At 37.6% G+C, this 16857-nt stretch overlaps 1 protein-coding gene across 1 annotated transcript in view; it reads left to right on the forward strand.

The window, feature by feature from the left end:
* Nucleotides 1-16857, forward strand: part of LGR5 (leucine rich repeat containing G protein-coupled receptor 5) — an 89878-nt gene that overhangs the window by 20041 nt on the left and 52980 nt on the right. Inside the window, exon 2 of the mRNA XM_086749312.1 lies at nucleotides 15194-15265. Within this exon, the coding sequence (XP_086605438.1) occupies nucleotides 15194-15265 (72 nt within the window). The remainder of the gene's footprint in view (nucleotides 1-15193; nucleotides 15266-16857) is intronic.

Genomic DNA, 16857 nt, shown 5'->3' on the forward strand with positions numbered 1-16857 from the left:
TAGCCTGGGAGTATTTACTGGTTTTGCTTAAGGAGGCAGCACCACCTCATAGATAAAGCATTGATCTGAGATTCAGACTCGTATTTTCTTCTGTTTCCTTATTGCTTATTCCTTTGCTTAGTGCCACAGCAAAATTAGTTTGTTTCCTCCTCTGCAGTCTCCTCAATTCCTAAATAGTAGTTAAGTCTTTCTTCATATTGTTCTTTGAAAAGTATTACATAATTGAATATTGCTGTAGAAAAAGTGCAGGAGGGAAAAGCCGGGAAGCACATAATTACTTCAGCCCAGAAAATTCTTCCTCCACGCCCTGCCAATACACATCCTTCTTGGGCATGGATGAGCAGAAGTTGCTGCCCTGGCGCTCTCAAGAGAAAAGATAGCAATTCTGTCTCAGACCTTTGAATTACATCACATTTTCTGTAGGATGTGAGCTAGAATGTGGATTCCTACAGCTGTTATTCAAAAACCTGAAGAAGGACAGAGGATTGCTTTTGTCCTCTTTTCACATTGCACAGAAACTAGTTTCCTAAATCCTTAGAGATTTTCAGAACAAAACCATGAGGAAATCAAGGGATCTGTGACTCTTACAGGAGGAAAACACTGACCCTAATTATGAAAATCATTCTTCTTCCACAGCATTCTGTTCATTACAAGACCAAGAGTTTTTAAAATAATATTGTCATGGTAATACGGAAATACATAGCTCTTAAAATAGTTCAGAAAAAATAGTTTTACAAGGAATACTTTGCACTTTCATTATATAGCTCATTTCTAGTCCCAAAGGATTCAGAACACATATGAAGTTGCATCTATGTAGAGTTTTTTAGGAAGATGGGTGTGAGCTCTGCCTGTGTTTTGAGCCATCTGGAAACCATCAGCAAAGCACTAAGCCTGACCTTACCTGAGCACTAACCTTACCAAAAAGTGTGATTTTTTTTTTTTTTTTATCTAGAGACACCTAAGAATTTGCATGGGAGAGAAACCTGCTCCATCTCATTGAACCTAGAGGAGTGTGACTACAAGGTAGAAACTGATGTGAAGCTGGGCTCCCTAAGATCTACTTATATGAAATACATCCTGAATTACAGAGAAGAAAGATTTCAAAAGTTTTTTAAGTCTTGTAACAGCCTAACTTGCATTCACTTTTGTTAGGGTTTTACTAATTTTTATTAAATCGTCCTTACCAACTATTCTGCATTTCTAGGAAGACCTACCTGTTTATATTTTTATAAAAGAAAGCCCAACAATCCAGTCACAAGTCTTAACATATACTGACAAAAGTAAGACAACTTCTTAGTTTCCCACATACAGAAACTAGTTTCTTTCATTCAGAGAAAAGATTGAGTAAGCAACTGACAATTACAGTATGGTTCCGATGTCAGAAAACTTAAGTTGTATTGGTGCAGAGAAGGAATCAAGGAAGCAGATTTCTTAATCTAATTTCCTTGCACCACCACTAGTATAAACATTGTGCATACATTTTATCTTGTAGTTTCATTGTCCCTGAAGTCACCTGAACTGGTATTCAGCTCCAGATTCACATGCTGATTTAAAATGCAGCTTTCTAGAATAAGCAGTGTCTCACTCTCCTGACACTCAGCATAGTCCTAGTCATTGGAGAGCATTGGGCAAAAAAAGTCACTTACCTAAAGATGAGGTAAATCTTTCTAGATTTAACTGACTACAGTAGCAGCCCAAAAGCTTGTTTCACATGCACACAGCTAACTTAGAGGTGTTAGGAGCTAAATCCCAGTCTCAGAGGTTAATGCAATTGCCTAAGCATAGGTATCTATCTAGTGCACTCAATTTGCCTTAGGGTATCTTAGCTGGCCTCTAGTTGTCCCTTCAAAAGGCAATGAGTCATGTCATAGGTCATAATGTTATATTTGGCAGGCCCATGTGGATGTCTCAGGTAACCGAAGGTGTTTCGAATGACTCTAGATGCCTATGTTTAGCAAACTAAATTGATTCTCTGTTCTTTAAAGCAGCTGAAGCTTCATTTAAATGCTCACATGTACCTGCTTTATGCCTTTTAAGGTATTGCAAGTTATCTGAGGTGTCTCCATGGGGTACATATGATACAGCCTCTACAAAAAGTGTTGGTTGGAAGCCAGGCAGAATACCCTAAGTCATCTCAAGAAGTGACCCACAGATAAAAATATCTGGCCTACTTTACTTTTAATTGGCCAAAAGCCATGGTATAGTTCCCCTAGAAATCTTCAAGACACATGGAGAATTGCAGTATTATTAACACAGTAACTTGGGGTGAGGGGAGGTGGCAGGTTTGGAGCAGAAAAACAAATTCTTCTGTTTAAACTTGAGTGATGGGCTTCATATTAGTTTTACAGTGAGTTAGGCACAGTGTGGATGATCTGTTATGCCGTATCCGAGCTGCAGAGAGTTTTCACATTTAAATTATGAGGTCTTTTCCATGGATAGCAAAAAAAATGGCTGGGACACATCCACATAGGTGGACAATAGGGCAAACAAAAGAAGTATATGCAAGATGTGGCCTTCAGCCTTAGTAGGTGTGAGTTCACTTATATAAAGGCTTTCAATAGTACTACAGGGAAGGATCATCTTTGTGTATCCTTGTGAGGGGTGTCCAGTGAACTTCACTGATCCTCAGGTTGGGTGTTCTTGACATTCACAGTAAGTTGTCCAGTATAGTGAAAAGGTTGATTTGTTCAAACAATGAAATATATCTGGATTGGGGGACATTTGACAGGGGTTTGATTTTTATTTTTTTTTAATATTAAAAAAATTACCTAGCATTACATCACTGGGACCTCAAAATTTGCCTGGAGTCTTCAGTGTGTGATCTTGTTCTGTTTTTCTTCTTTTCTGTGATGCATAAACATTTTGACCTGATGATTTCAATAATAATAATAATGAAATGCCTTGTGCTCTTCAAAATAGCTCATACCTTGGCTTTGGTATAACTTATTGGATGCAAAATGAAAAAAAAAATAGAAGAGAGCACAAACATTATTAGGTTGTAAGAACAGCCTAAAAAAAGAGTGTGTGTGTAAGGGGCAGAGGCTCTGAGGGTTTAAAGCCTGTCCGTATGGTTTATTTGGAGAAAGCTAAATTGATACAGTATTGCCCTAAAGTCCAAACACAAGGCTGTATGTAACGTATTATAAATTGTTAAGCCTTGTAAATGTATAAAGTTTTTATAAAATACCATAAGGTTAAAACGTTGAATAATTATTTTTATAAAATTCTTGTCTCTACTTTTAATATAAACCAAACTAAAAGTCCTCTGACATCTGATTAAGGGAAATTTTAGACTATTTCATTAGATAAAGCAATCAGGTTATGCTTTAATCAATTTCATTGTTGAATTAGAAGAAACATACCTTCCACTCTTAAAATAGTAACGTAATTGTAAAGTTGTCAGTCTGAGGTTCCTATTTGAACTGATTACACTTGATAAAAATAACAAGCCATGACAAATAGTGGGGCTAGGTTTCAGTAATTCACTGAAGAATGTCTCTACCGAATCTTTGTGGCAAAATGTCTTGTTTGCAGGACAAATGCAGAGTTGAAATAACAACCCATGAATACCACTGGTGAAATGGCTATGTACACAAGGTGAATGCTAAAGTTTTCCCTTCTGAATGGACCTTTTAATCCAGGCATTATCTAGACTCTGAAAAAGTCTTCAGTGGCCTTACGTACAGATTAATGGGAAAAGCTGAGACTCAGAGTTGGGCTATTTGCAGAAACAGTTTTCAAGATTTACTGATGGTTGACAAATGCCATTTAAGCTTTAAAAGCCATCAATATGCTATTGAAAGGGATTTAGAGGGAAATCCTCCCGCTATAGAAGACAAGGACTTTGAGGGATCTCGGTGGAAGCCCTTGGTCTCCCCACCCCTTCAAACCTTTCACTGGCTTCCTTCAGCGTATAGAGCCCTGAAACGCGTGGCTATGGGAAAGAGGGGGGAGGTCCCTTTCAAAGGCATTTGTATATAACTGAATGTGCCAATCTGCTTTTGTTCAGGCATGAGAACTGAATAGAAGTGTTTCCCAAAAAAGTCTCTTGTGCCCATGGTCAGCTTTTCAATAGGTTTTCTGCTAATAGATTTTTAATATGGGAAATGGTGAAATACAAGTTTGAAAATTTTATTGAATTGAAAAATGGCACAGAAAAGGCTCTCTGCCCTATAGCATTTGTTAACAATGCTACTATTTCCTTCTTTTAACACTGGCTTTTAAAGAAGAGTAACCTCATACATTGTACATGTGACAAGACAAATCACCTGAGCTTTGAGTTTAATTATTTAAAATAATGCCCTGTCTTTTTTCCACAGACATTTTAAAACCTGTTTCTGTTCTCTTCTCTGGTTATTTAAAAGCTCATTTTCAAACCACATGCTTTTATTAAAAAATGTCCATTATGGGATTAGGATAGAAAAAAGGACACCTTAGATGACCATGTGTTTGTTAAAGGGGTTTTAATTTAGGATCAGGATGGCCTGAAGTCCTTGTTTTTTCCTGTGCTCTGCTGAATCTGCAGGATTTAAGATGAAAATTCAGCAGAGTTTAATAAAACTGCACAAATGAAAAAGTGGCAGAACCTGCTGGACAGTGCTGGAGAAAGGATCTCTCTGGAGTCTCTGATGGATCATACAAGGATATACTGAGGCTTTATTCGGGGAGTTTCAGTGGGTTTATATTTTTCAGGCGGAAGTAATGCCCGCAGAATCCCTTTTGAGGTCCTTTTAATAGGAACAATATCCATGTAGAGCTATGCAGTACCATCTCCTTCAGTCTGCCGCAAGTATGTGAAAGTTGAGATCCACATGCCAAAATCATGACTGAGAGGGGCATCTTTCACCTCTGTAATCTTGACGCCACTCCCCACGTGGGACAGGAGAGGGAAGCCAGCCTGTGGGCTGAAGTAGTCTCTTTATACCCTGCATGTGGTTTGAAGAGGAGCACCAATCTGTGTCCCACCAACACCAAACCCCTCATGAAGGGATGGCAAGGCTGCAGAGTGAGGAAAATGGGGTAATACCTCTCAGCAGAAGACCTGCTTCTCCTTAGTGAGTGCCTTGACTTTATTTCTGTCCTGTATTTCATTTCCATCTGCACAATTTTCAAGCTGGCAATCTGTTTTCTTACCATTTGAAGGAGGAGTGCAGCAATAGCAGTACGTGGCAAGTACTGTCTTGTGCACTCTTGTGCAAGGTGAGACCAGCGGTCATCAGCAGTTACTGTCATGTAGGAGGTGGGTGTTGCTGTGTTCTTTCATGCTACCTGTTCATCGCAAGGCAAATAAAGCCTTTAAGAGATCTCCCAAAGTGTCACAGAGTCTAAGCTTTCTAGTTCCAAGATGTTGATTCATCTTTGGCCAGGAAGGACCATCACAATGCCGATTATTCTGAGTAATCCTTCTATTTTCCTGATGGAGCTGACTAGAAAGCTGCACTTTATGTGAAACAAAAATTGAGCAAAGGCTATGGAAAAGAGAGAATGAGGAAGGAAAAATGAGCAGAATCAGCACATCACTTTGAAAGGAAAACATCAGGAATGAAAAGTTAAGTACCCTAATAATTGGAGCAGGCATGACAAGCAAACAGAAAAGACAGAAAAGCTTTAACAGTGAACAATACAAAAATAAAAGAAATTGAAATAAACAATTTCCTTAGATTTTTGAACCTCCTAACTTGAAAAAAAAAAGGTGTAAGGATGATTAGTCATCAGAAAATGTCACACTTTCCTCTCCTTAGCAATACAAACCAACAGCAACTCACCTGTAACTCAACAGATTTTAGAAACAATAAAAGGGCTGGAAAACATATGTAGAAATCTTCCCAGTGAACCCGACAGTACTACATTCAGTACTCCCGGCAAAGTGATGTGCTGTTGCGTGATTTCCAAAACTGTGAAATGCTGCCTATTGGGTAGAACCTGGCATTAGGCACTCAGGGGCCTGGGATGACGTCCTCCTCCCATGGGAGTCAATGGGAGTTTTGCTACCAGCATCAGTGGAGCCAGGTGTTTACCCCCAGGCAGCGTTCTAGTGCTGACATTGAATTGCTGCGTTATAAGTTTTAAGACATGTAAATAATAGAGTGACTGATTCTTTCCAGCATTTTTATAGCATTTGGAGTAGCTGAAGAAAAGAGATCTTGGAAAGTTCATTTCATGTGCAAAAAAAAAAAGCAGAGCAGACAGGTGCAGTACAGGGAGGACACTTATTTCACATATGCACACAGGTGCACAAGAGCTGGCAGCAACGGTTTACATTTGTTAAAGTTTGTTTTGGCTACTGATGTTTTATAATATTGCTCAATATTGTCTCCAGGAAGACCCAAACCTGACATTTGAAACCTGAATCTGAGACACAGCAGTGGGTCTGATTGAACAGCACCAGTTTAATTGCTTGCCCTGAAGAGATTTTCTGTTGGTCATCGTAACAATCACAAGAAGTGGTGGGTCACTGTCCTCAAAATGAGGTTGCCAAACAGGGGTTTATATAAATACTATGAATAAAAGGAAGGAAACAGGGATCATTTATTCTGGATCAGTCTGCTGCCTCTGCTCATACTAAATATTAGCTTATGCTCTGAACAGCCTAGCTGATCTCAGTAGAAATAGTCTTGACGTATTTTGCCTCCATGTATTAGTTGTACAGCTCTGATCCCAGTAATTTAAGTTATTGGAAAGAGAAATAATTTATCCAAAGAGAAGGCACTTCTATGCTGGAAGGACTACAGCCCTTTTCCCTGAAGATTGTGGTAGTATAACCGCATGAAAAATACATGGCACCCCAATCCAGCACATGAGGTCTCTACTGGAGATTTCTCCTTGGTAGGGTAAGTTAGCACATCTCAGCCCCGCTCCTTGAGCTGAATTGTTTAAAGCTAGCTCAGGTGTTTCAGTACTCTGCCTATCTGAAGGGCAGCTGTTCAATTACAACCAAACAAAATGTGTGGACATCAGGTATATGTGATGTCAATATAAGATTAAGGACCTGGTGTTTATGTATATTCAGACTATTTTATAGCAGGCCATGTGAAGGTATGTCATAGTAAAGTTAATTTTGAGCACTTAAGCAAAAAGAAAAATTTACCTGATGGAGAAATACAGTGGTTTTAAGTGCATTATCTTTGTAAGAATCAAGCTATACATATTTCCTGGCACTTACTATTGCAGAAATTTGGGTGTTCAGTCTGTCAGTGAAAAATCTGACAGCTCTCTCATTCCTCTGAGCTCTGTAGGAGGTGTTGGAAGAGGCTGTCAGCCAGCCAGGAGCTGGCAGATCTGGAGGCCCTATTGTATTTCACCAAACAAGCTCTGTCAGACACAAAGGGAAGACGTGTGCATAAAAAATAATTGTATATCTGAAGAAGATTTACAGTATTTACATCCTAGGTACAGGATCACCTGCATTACTCTAAGCCAACACTGCCAGCTGAAAAAAAAAACAGTTCTGCTTCACCTTCCTTATTTGTTTCTCCTCTATACTTTAGCTTGTGGTGGCACCAACAGCAACGCAATGAACCAGCTCTGGGAACTGATTTGGATTAAAACAACTTTTTTTTTTCTGCTGGATTTGTTTCAGTCCAGGTCAGTTGCCAACTGTGGTTCAACATCCTCAGAAGGAATGGGCAGTGCTGGAGTGGGGGGTAGATCAGGAGTAATTATTTTGATGGCAATGTTGGATGAAACTGAGTGTGCTGGTAATATGACATCAATTGGATTGTCCATGCAGTGAAGAGAAGATTCTGTAAAGAATTATTTTAACTAAGCAACAATTCAAAAAATGATTAAATCAGTAATTCAGAGTAGACCACTAGTACTTGTGATATAGCATAGCGTCATTTTCTCTGCTGAAACTCTTAAATTACTCTTCAAATACAAAAGTTACAACTAAACTATAATAAAAGCAAAAGTGACAGTGCTATCTTAAAACAACTCCAATCATTCAGCACCAATGCATAGGAAAAAGGGAACCTATAGAATAGGAGCAGCAAAAAAGCTAACCAGAATTTTACTGAAAACTCCTCTGAGATAAAAAAATCGGTTGGGATCAAAGAGGTGGATTCTTGCCTTTGCAGAGTGATGTTTTTGCCATTTCTTTCACCAAGCCAGAAATTCACCCAGTCCTAGAGTGTGTATTTTGCGGTGGACCAGACTGGGAATACCCAGTTTATATATATGACAGCTGCTGCATTACATCACACGAAATGGCATTGTGCATAGACTGTGCATTGTGAAATTAGTGCAGTCATAGCAGCATCCTGCTGTACCTGGGATAATTAGCCTTTCTGAGGGCACCTAACATGGTAACGTAACTTCCAGCTCTGGGCTCAGCTCACTCATCTGTACCTTGGGGATCTCTGCACTGTGCAATGTGGGATATATATTTCCTGCTCGCTATGCAGGTGTATTGTGCACGGATTTCCAGATACTCAGACTTCCGCTGTCACTGTTAGAATGTGTTTGCAGCAGATGCTTTCAAAGCTGTTTGCTTGTTAATTCTTCAAATCTATGCTGTGGAATTGAGCAAGTTAAGATCAGCAGAATAAATAACTTAGTGTATCTTGTTACAAATGAAATCAGACTAATCTTGATTCATTTCCACCCTCAGCAGCCTCACTGAGATAACACTGGGTGAAGATGAGTTTTAAATTTGGTTTGTGCAACATATAATCTGTGCTATGCATAACTTCCAGTTGGGTGTTCAGCCCAATTGGCTGTGTGACCCGAAATACTTGATTTAGGAAAGTTGTAATTTATTACTTTAGGCTTGTATTTTGAATCTTTATCTACAGTCAGATATATTTTGAATTAGTTTCTGCTGTAGTCAAGGTATAGTACACTAATAAGCAAACTATGCTGTGCTTTTTGTAGATGCTCTCATATCAATAACTATAAGTTAGGAACAGTTTCATTGAACTCAGAGAGATGAAATTATAGACCTGGAATTTGAAGGAAATTGGCCCCTCAGTTTCTAAAATCGATGAATATGTCCATTAATTCAGAAAAAAAAAAGGATGTTTTTGTCTATTTTTGTCATTTTTTAAACAAATAGTTTTAAAAATAAGCAACTTCTAGAGTTGCAGAAAATATTCCAAAACTGAGAGAGACCAAGGGGTTTTTTTCCCCAGACTTGGTCAGTTCTATTAAATATCTTTTCTCAATTTAATTGTACTGTTCTTCATCCAAAATAAGATAAACAGTACCTGATTAGCAAACAGGTAGTGATGAAAACAGAACAGATGTTCTAGTAGTTATCTTCATAAATTATAGTAAAAACTGATATATTTTCCTGTTGTGTGTTGTTTCATTATTTGAACAAGATGAATTGTTTATGGAGTACTCATGTAATCTATTTGAATTAGTGCAGCAGAAACAAGTAATAACTCCCAAAGTAAAATAATACTATAACACAATCTGTGGGGATGAGAGGAAGAGGAATTCTGTTCAGTCCTCGTTTAATTGCTCGTGCTGGCTTCTGTATTAGAAAATATTCCTTTAGTTATTTAAGCTTTAAAATATGTGAGTTAAGTACAGTAAATGATTGACATGTTGGAATGTTTTTATAGCTTACCCTGGTAATTATTACTTAGCAAGCTGAGTCTTCAGCACCAAATGAACAACCATGAATCAGCTTTGAAAGTAAATGGATAATTTCATCTAGGAAGCATCGTGAATTTGGTATACAAAAGAAGCAGAGAGCCAGAGTCTTTGTACCTAAAATGAAATGTCAGGTACTTGTCAGATTAATTCAGCACTGTGTGTGTTTGATCTGATCTTTGATCTTTACTTTTTTTTTGACCTTAATTGTTTGCTCTGCCCTGCTCCCTCTGCTGGAGTCTTGGGTAAACTGAATGGCAAAATTGTTTCCTGAAAAGATTAATCACGCACGTATTGTTTGCTTTACAAGTGTTCTACAGTCTAGGTTTAAGTAAGTCTTTGATGACTGTTTATATGACAGGATTGCCTACTATGTTCACGAGTAACGCATGCTGTTTAAAATGACTGTGTTACAGAGCTTCTGCAGTAATAAACCAAATTTTGCTGTCCCTGACATTAGAGGAACCCACTAACAGGTGTTGGGAGTACAGAATTTTAGACAAAGCATTTTATTAGCTTGTATTGAATCCAGATGTGGCCTATCAGCCTGGTTTGCTGAGATCTGATGTTCAGTATTCACCCAGTGGGTTGTGGGCCAATACACAACAGCAGAGAAGAGGTGTAGACAGAGTCCTCCTGACCTTGCTGGATCACCTTTGAGGCTTCCCTAAGTTCAAGGTGCCTGATCCTTCCTGTAGAAAACAATTGCAATGGTTATATCTTCTGTAAGCAACATGCACTGCTGGAAAAAGCACCAGTAGTGTGCCAAGGAAGGGAAGGACAGTGTGAGGGGGACAGTGGGAGTACTGTCCATTTACTGGCGTAAAGCTCTTCATGAGGTGCACGGGCACACATATTATCACTGCAGGGTCTATTCTCCTGCCACCACACAACCTCGCTCGCTTTTTCCAGGGCATGTTTTAGTACCAAGGTGTTGGGTCTCTGGCAACAATAAACTTCAATGTCAAGTAACAGAAATTTTCTGTGAAAAATGAGTAACAAGCAATCCTGTTTTAGCCATGCATCACTTCTATGGTAGTTTTTAAAAGTATAGAAAGACATCAGTTGCTGATAACTTGCTGTTACAAATATTATTACATGGGATAATGAATTTTTAAATATTTAATTTTAGCATTTGTCATTGTCAACATGCAAAAGGGCAGAAATATCCATGCTATTGCCACTTGTTATTTACTGTGAATACCTTCATAGAGATATTGCCTGCTCCGTGTAATATCTGTTGTAACTCTCTCTACTGTTTCTTCCTGCAAATCTACCACTTTTTTCCAGAAGATTTTTCCAAATATAAAGATGTACTGCTTCAAATGTGAATCATTTAGTGGAAATTCATATCTTAATCATAGTATACTACAGAGTTCTTAAAGGACCACAGATGAAGTTTGAAGCTAATTCTGAGAAGAAATGCTATGAGTTAATTGTGAGGAAGCACTTACAGTGCTTATTTATGCATGCTCATACTCTGCTCTCTGCTGTTCTGCATGGGTGTATTAAACATGCGAATACATGACTACCAATTTTCATGTTGATTTTGGAAGATAATGTAATCTAGGACCATTAGAATGAAAATACGGTCATTGTTTTCTGAGGCTATTGACAGCTTACGCATCACCATTTGGAAAACCGGTATAAATGCCATGGAGTGGACAGTGTGATCTAAAGAAAAGCGCAGCGGACAAATCATCATCAGTGTTTGATTCCTCCGTGGCGTGTAACCTGCTGTTTGACTGTGAGCATGTCACTTCACCATTAGGTGTCTTAGTTTCCCTTCTGTGAAATTATGGTAATTATTCTATTTATTTATTGAAATCCTTGAATAAAAGCATGCTGTAGGAATTTATTTATAAGAAAGAGGAACTACTACTACTACTAATGTTAGCAAATAGATGTATCTACTTTAAGTAGCTGTAGCAGATGAAGTTATTTTTAATATCCATAGTGAAGCATTTGCATTAGTAGATGGTGTGCATTTAATAGCATATTCTTCCACCTTACAGTGGAGCTAGTAAAGTATTCTGTCAACAGCAGAAACAAGAGTGCTGTGTTAGAAAGATAGGCATGACAAGGGAACAGCAGTAGTAATTCTTACTAGTTTTCATAATTTTGTATTACTATATATGATAGTGTCAATTTTTGCTCTAAATGTATTAAGGAAATTGCCTTAGTTTAGGAACTGTTCTCAACTGATAAGAATTCAGGTAGTGCATTGAGTCTATTGTCAATATTTTTATGCGAGTGCTGTATCTTTCAAAGACTTCCATAAAAATAATCATTAATACATTTTGTTGGGCTAAGGCAGGCATAGAGCAAACATAATTAATAATCCTAATAATAAGTTGTGATCATTTTCTAACAGTCAAACAGGTTGCAACTTTAAAAAAAAAAGTTTAATTAATTAAAAATTAATTGTCTTTAATATTGGATTATTGTGTTAACTCTGCAATGGGTAGACAACTTTGTGCCATTCAGCATAATAGAAGTTTAGCCTAGAAGCAGATCAGCAGGTTGGTGAAAGCCAGTAGAAGGCTTGCATATATCCCAAGACGAATTTGTTTTCTCCTTTAAAAGACATGAATATAATGTGGAAAACTCATCTTCCAAGATGAATAGTCACTGAAACGTCTCTTGTAATAACAACTAATAACACGTTAGTAACTTGTCCTACAGACTCATCTATTATATGTTAAAAACTAGTTCACTTAACTTGTTTTACTGGCTTTTGGGAATTCATTGTGAGCTACTCAGTTTTAAGATGGTAACTGGGTATTTTTTTCAGTATGTATGTTCATAAACAAGAAAACCAGAGGGGAAAAAGACCTGTTGTATTTGCCTTCCTGGACTCTGTTTTGCAAATGCTCAGAATTTGCCCGTGTAGTCACCAAGAAAAAACAGATAGGTGCATGGTACACTTTGCAATATTTTCCATTCTTCAAGGATTTAATAACAGGTAGGATTTCTTTTGCAAGCCACTGGAGACACAACGTGGTGATTGATTGGCACAGAGTGTAATTAAGATGTCATTTTAGTGAGCCCTGTTGCCAGTTCAGTCATGGAAGCAAAACTTTTTATCTTTTGAAAAGACAGAAGTTTAGTTTGCTGGTATCTTGCTTTTATAGTCAGCAGGAATGCTGATGGGAGAATAGATTATGTGTTCATCTGACTGTTCAAAATAGCCTATCACTTTTCCAGCAGAGTACGTCAGCTCATGGTACAGGTAGTTTTCATAAAGGTAGATCTGGTCCTATTGCCATTTACATTAGGAGCATTTTAAAACTCGGAGTGTACTCTTACAATGCCACTCCTCCTGGCATCAGTGTGGTTTGTGTGTGCTTTGGTGGTGGGGTATTGGAGTAGTTCCATTACACTAACTTATTTAAAGATTTTCAGAATTCTAATAATTGGATTTTTTTTTCATGACTGTAGCTTGTATGAGTGTACCAAGTTCTCCTCCATCATATGATGTGAGGCACATACTTTACCGCATGAGTGAAGTCCAAAAAGGAGACTAGGATATTGGAGTTCACTGTTGGAAAGTCCACCTCTGAGGTCTAAAGATGTTTTTAAGAAAAGTGCACATATTGTTGATTTCCTCATTGTGCATCAATGCACATAATGAAAGCCACCTTCTCCTGTTCTGCTTCTCCTAAAATATCAGGATCTGGTCTGTAGATTGCTTGTGACTAGTGTCACCGTGGAGTCCTGTGGGCAATACAAGTGGACAAGTACTGCCTACTACTAATAGAAATTAATATGCTAGGAAAACAGGCTTCATGTTTCCCTGATCAGACAGAGCACTGGTTAGTGCTGGTTTTGTAGAATGCTTTAAAAATGTGTCTATCTGAAGATTAATCACTCTCATCTTCCACCAAGGCTGGCCTTTTAAGTCTAAAATGTGATTTGGTATACTTACAAGAACTAATTAAGATGTGTATTGACAATCTCATGATCAAAAGGATATTATTAAAATATTTGGTTTATCTTAATATTCAGTAGCGTATGATTCACTACCTGGATGAGGGTTTTTTTTTGCCAAATAAATCCATGTTTTTGTTCCTTTGCCAGAATAAATCCTTTGAGCTTTTATCAAACTGAAAGAGTTATAACCTGCTAAATGGTATGAAAGAATTAGGTGATAAAGTATTATAGTAAAGAATGAGTTTTAAAAGTACACAGTTCTCAAATTATTCCTTGATTTTGAAGTGAATGCAGGGACCTTACCCAACAGTGATTTGATAATTGTTGTAAAGTATTAACACATTTCCTTTATTTCAAAACCTCTACGTGAAGTATGTTTTTCAATTACACATTTTAAAATTCAGCAAAAGATCAAACGTCAAAATTAACTATGGTGACTAAAAGCATATATTCTGTAATGTGAAACAGACTGTGAGTAGTAAGAACTAGATGGAATAGGAATAGAACGTCTACCCACCAAACTACAGATAACTTATTTACCTTGTAAGCTCTCAACAGCTGGAAGAAATAAAGTTATCTAAACACTACCCAAAGTAGCTGGAAACTATAAGCACTGCTACAAATATATATATGTTTAAACAGTGGGAAGTTTTAAATTATCACATAATGTTTGCATAAAATATGCAGGTCCCTGATATTTTTATTTTAACAGTCTACAGGAATTTTGATATAGTTGTAGAAGTCGAATCTTCCACACAGTATTTTATTATGGAGTCTGTTAACAGTTTTTATACTCAATGCAAAGCAATCACAGCGGTACTGTGGGGCATGGGGAAGACAATGGGAAAAAATGAAAAGACGTGAAGAATAAAAATACATTATATGAAATTTAGTCTAAAATATAGCTTGAATGAGCTCTGACAGAGCTGATAGGGCTGGTTGTTTCCTGTGCCAGGAACTACCATGGAACCCCACCAGGAAGTGTGCTACAGAGCAGGATCACATTACACCCTTGTTTTATGGTTCATTTCACTTATTTAATGCAATTTGAGAACCTGCAAAAAAAGAGCACTCTAAAAAGGATGTTTATTATTTGAAAATATGTCGTTTCTTTGAGTCGAGTAAGTTGGGTTTTGGGGACAGCTAATGTGCCTAAGGCAAGGCAAGGCAAATCAGTACAACCATGCAGCAGGTTGTATAGCAAAGCAAAATGTTTCCATATTCATGAAAGGTAAAGAGTGATGCAGATATTTTGTATGTGTTCACTTTTGCCTGTCTACTTGAGTAAACCAACAGTGTACTTACAGTACTACAACAACAAAAATTGTAGTAGTTTTCCTTTACTACTCCAAGTAGATTTTAATACAGTACGGCGGTTTGTTAAAATTATGTAGACTGAAGGGGTTGTTTAGTGTTCGAGCTGATTTATAGAGTGTGATAAAACATTCTAAAATTTTTGGAACATGCTATAGCCTGTATTTGGTTTGAAAATGCTGTGCTCATACGAAAGAAGAATGTTTAATGTGCTAACTAGATAATGATTCATCAGTCCTACAGAGGAACTAATTTTTGTTAACGTAGTGCTTAAAAATGTGTGGAATGAACAGCTGGATACCACAGTTGTGGCATGCCATATTAAGTCTCTGTCTGTTTTCCCCTACAGTGATCTCAGTATGAACAACATTACTAAACTGCCCTCAAACCCTGTGCACAATCTCCGCTTCCTGGAAGAGCTGTAAGTATCATTGTATTCTTGATGGGCATAGTCAGCACTAGACACATTCCTGTGTTTGTCTCTCATACTTACTGTGGGAACCAGATAAAACAGTGCAGGAAAGCTGTCAGCCTGACACTTTTGGCACATGCGGAAACACTTAGTTGGAAAAAAACCTATTGCTTGTGATTCTGGAAGTGAACTTATGAAAGAGTTACCGTGAGGCTACAACTTCTCTAAGCAAAGACAGAGCCAAACAAATTAAAAATTTTAAACAAGGGCTGTTTAAAAGAGCTGGATTGCTTTTTTGGAAATAGTTAAGCAGCAGGATATTAAAAGTTTGAATACTGGCTCATGTTTATTAAAATCACAAGTAAAGCTATAATCAAAACCAAAACCTGCTGCCTCCTTCTGCCTGTGTCAAGGACAATTGAGTCCACATTTCATAGTATCAAGGCTTCTTGTCCTAATCACTTTTAATTACTGTTTCCTTACTCTTAAATTTAACATCCCTGAAGGCTGACTGTAAAATGCAGAATCCTGCAAAAAGCTTAGTTATGCTATGTAGTAGGTTCACTGAGGGGAAAAGTACACTGCGAAAACTAGCTTATCAAGCTCAACATCAAAAGAGGAATGTTGGTTTGAAGTGATGGTGACTAACCAAAAGCGAAAAGTATTGTGCACTCATGAGACCTGGATTTGGCAGTGACCCGAGTTATAATGGCCCAGGCTTAAAAGAAAATTTAGGTTTTTGAGGAGTGATGGAGAGTCTGTAACTGATGCACATGAGATCTTGTCGGAAAAAGCTGGCACTTGTGTTTGCATGAGTACCTCTAAAAGCTGATTAAAATAATTGTCTCTCCTCTTATGAAACATGGTTTGTAAGCTTTTAAAAATGAAAGCCTACTTTTTTATTGCAAGTTTAGTAGCTAAGGTGCCATTAAACCTATATAAGATATGCAAAGTCATGGTGCTGCCCTCTTGCAAAGACACAGTCTATTTTAAGCTGTGAAGTGTGTACAGTCCTCTGCAATTTAGGTGGGTGTTGCACTGACAACTTTTGGTGTCCTTGCTAATGCTCATTTGAATTTTGCCATGTGATCTTTCCAGCTGGCATCTATGAAAAAAAAAAAAAGAAATTAAAACCATTTTGCTAACGCTAACTTAGAACAATACCCTATTTGCAAGCAAATTTTCCTTTCCTGTCTTATTTTTATTACTGGCAGCATTTGTATTTAGAAAGCATTATTTGTTTAAGTCTCTCTCTTCCTTTACTTCTTTTCTTTGGTTATCATTATCTGTATTGCTGTTGCTGCAACTTTCAAAATCCACAAGCAAGGTCTTTGTGGCATGATTCACATCATACAGATATGGACATAACAAGGAGAGATGTCACACACCAAATGTTAACAGTATCAAGTGTGTATGATGTGAATCATACCACAAAGACCTTGCTTGTGGATTTTTGCATCATGTTCATATTTACTTGTCCAATCTCCTGTCAACTGTAATAACCCCACTAAAAGCTTCCAACCCAATGGTTTCACTCCAGCCATTAAGAAAAAGAAGAAAAACAAAAGTTTAGGTTTTTCCTGGAAGGAAATTCTAATACA

Source organism: Chlamydotis macqueenii, chromosome 1, assembly GCF_036417535.1.
Source record: "Chlamydotis macqueenii isolate bChlMac1 chromosome 1, bChlMac1.mat, whole genome shotgun sequence".
In the NCBI taxonomy this organism is placed as follows: Eukaryota; Metazoa; Chordata; class Aves; order Otidiformes; family Otididae; genus Chlamydotis; species Chlamydotis macqueenii.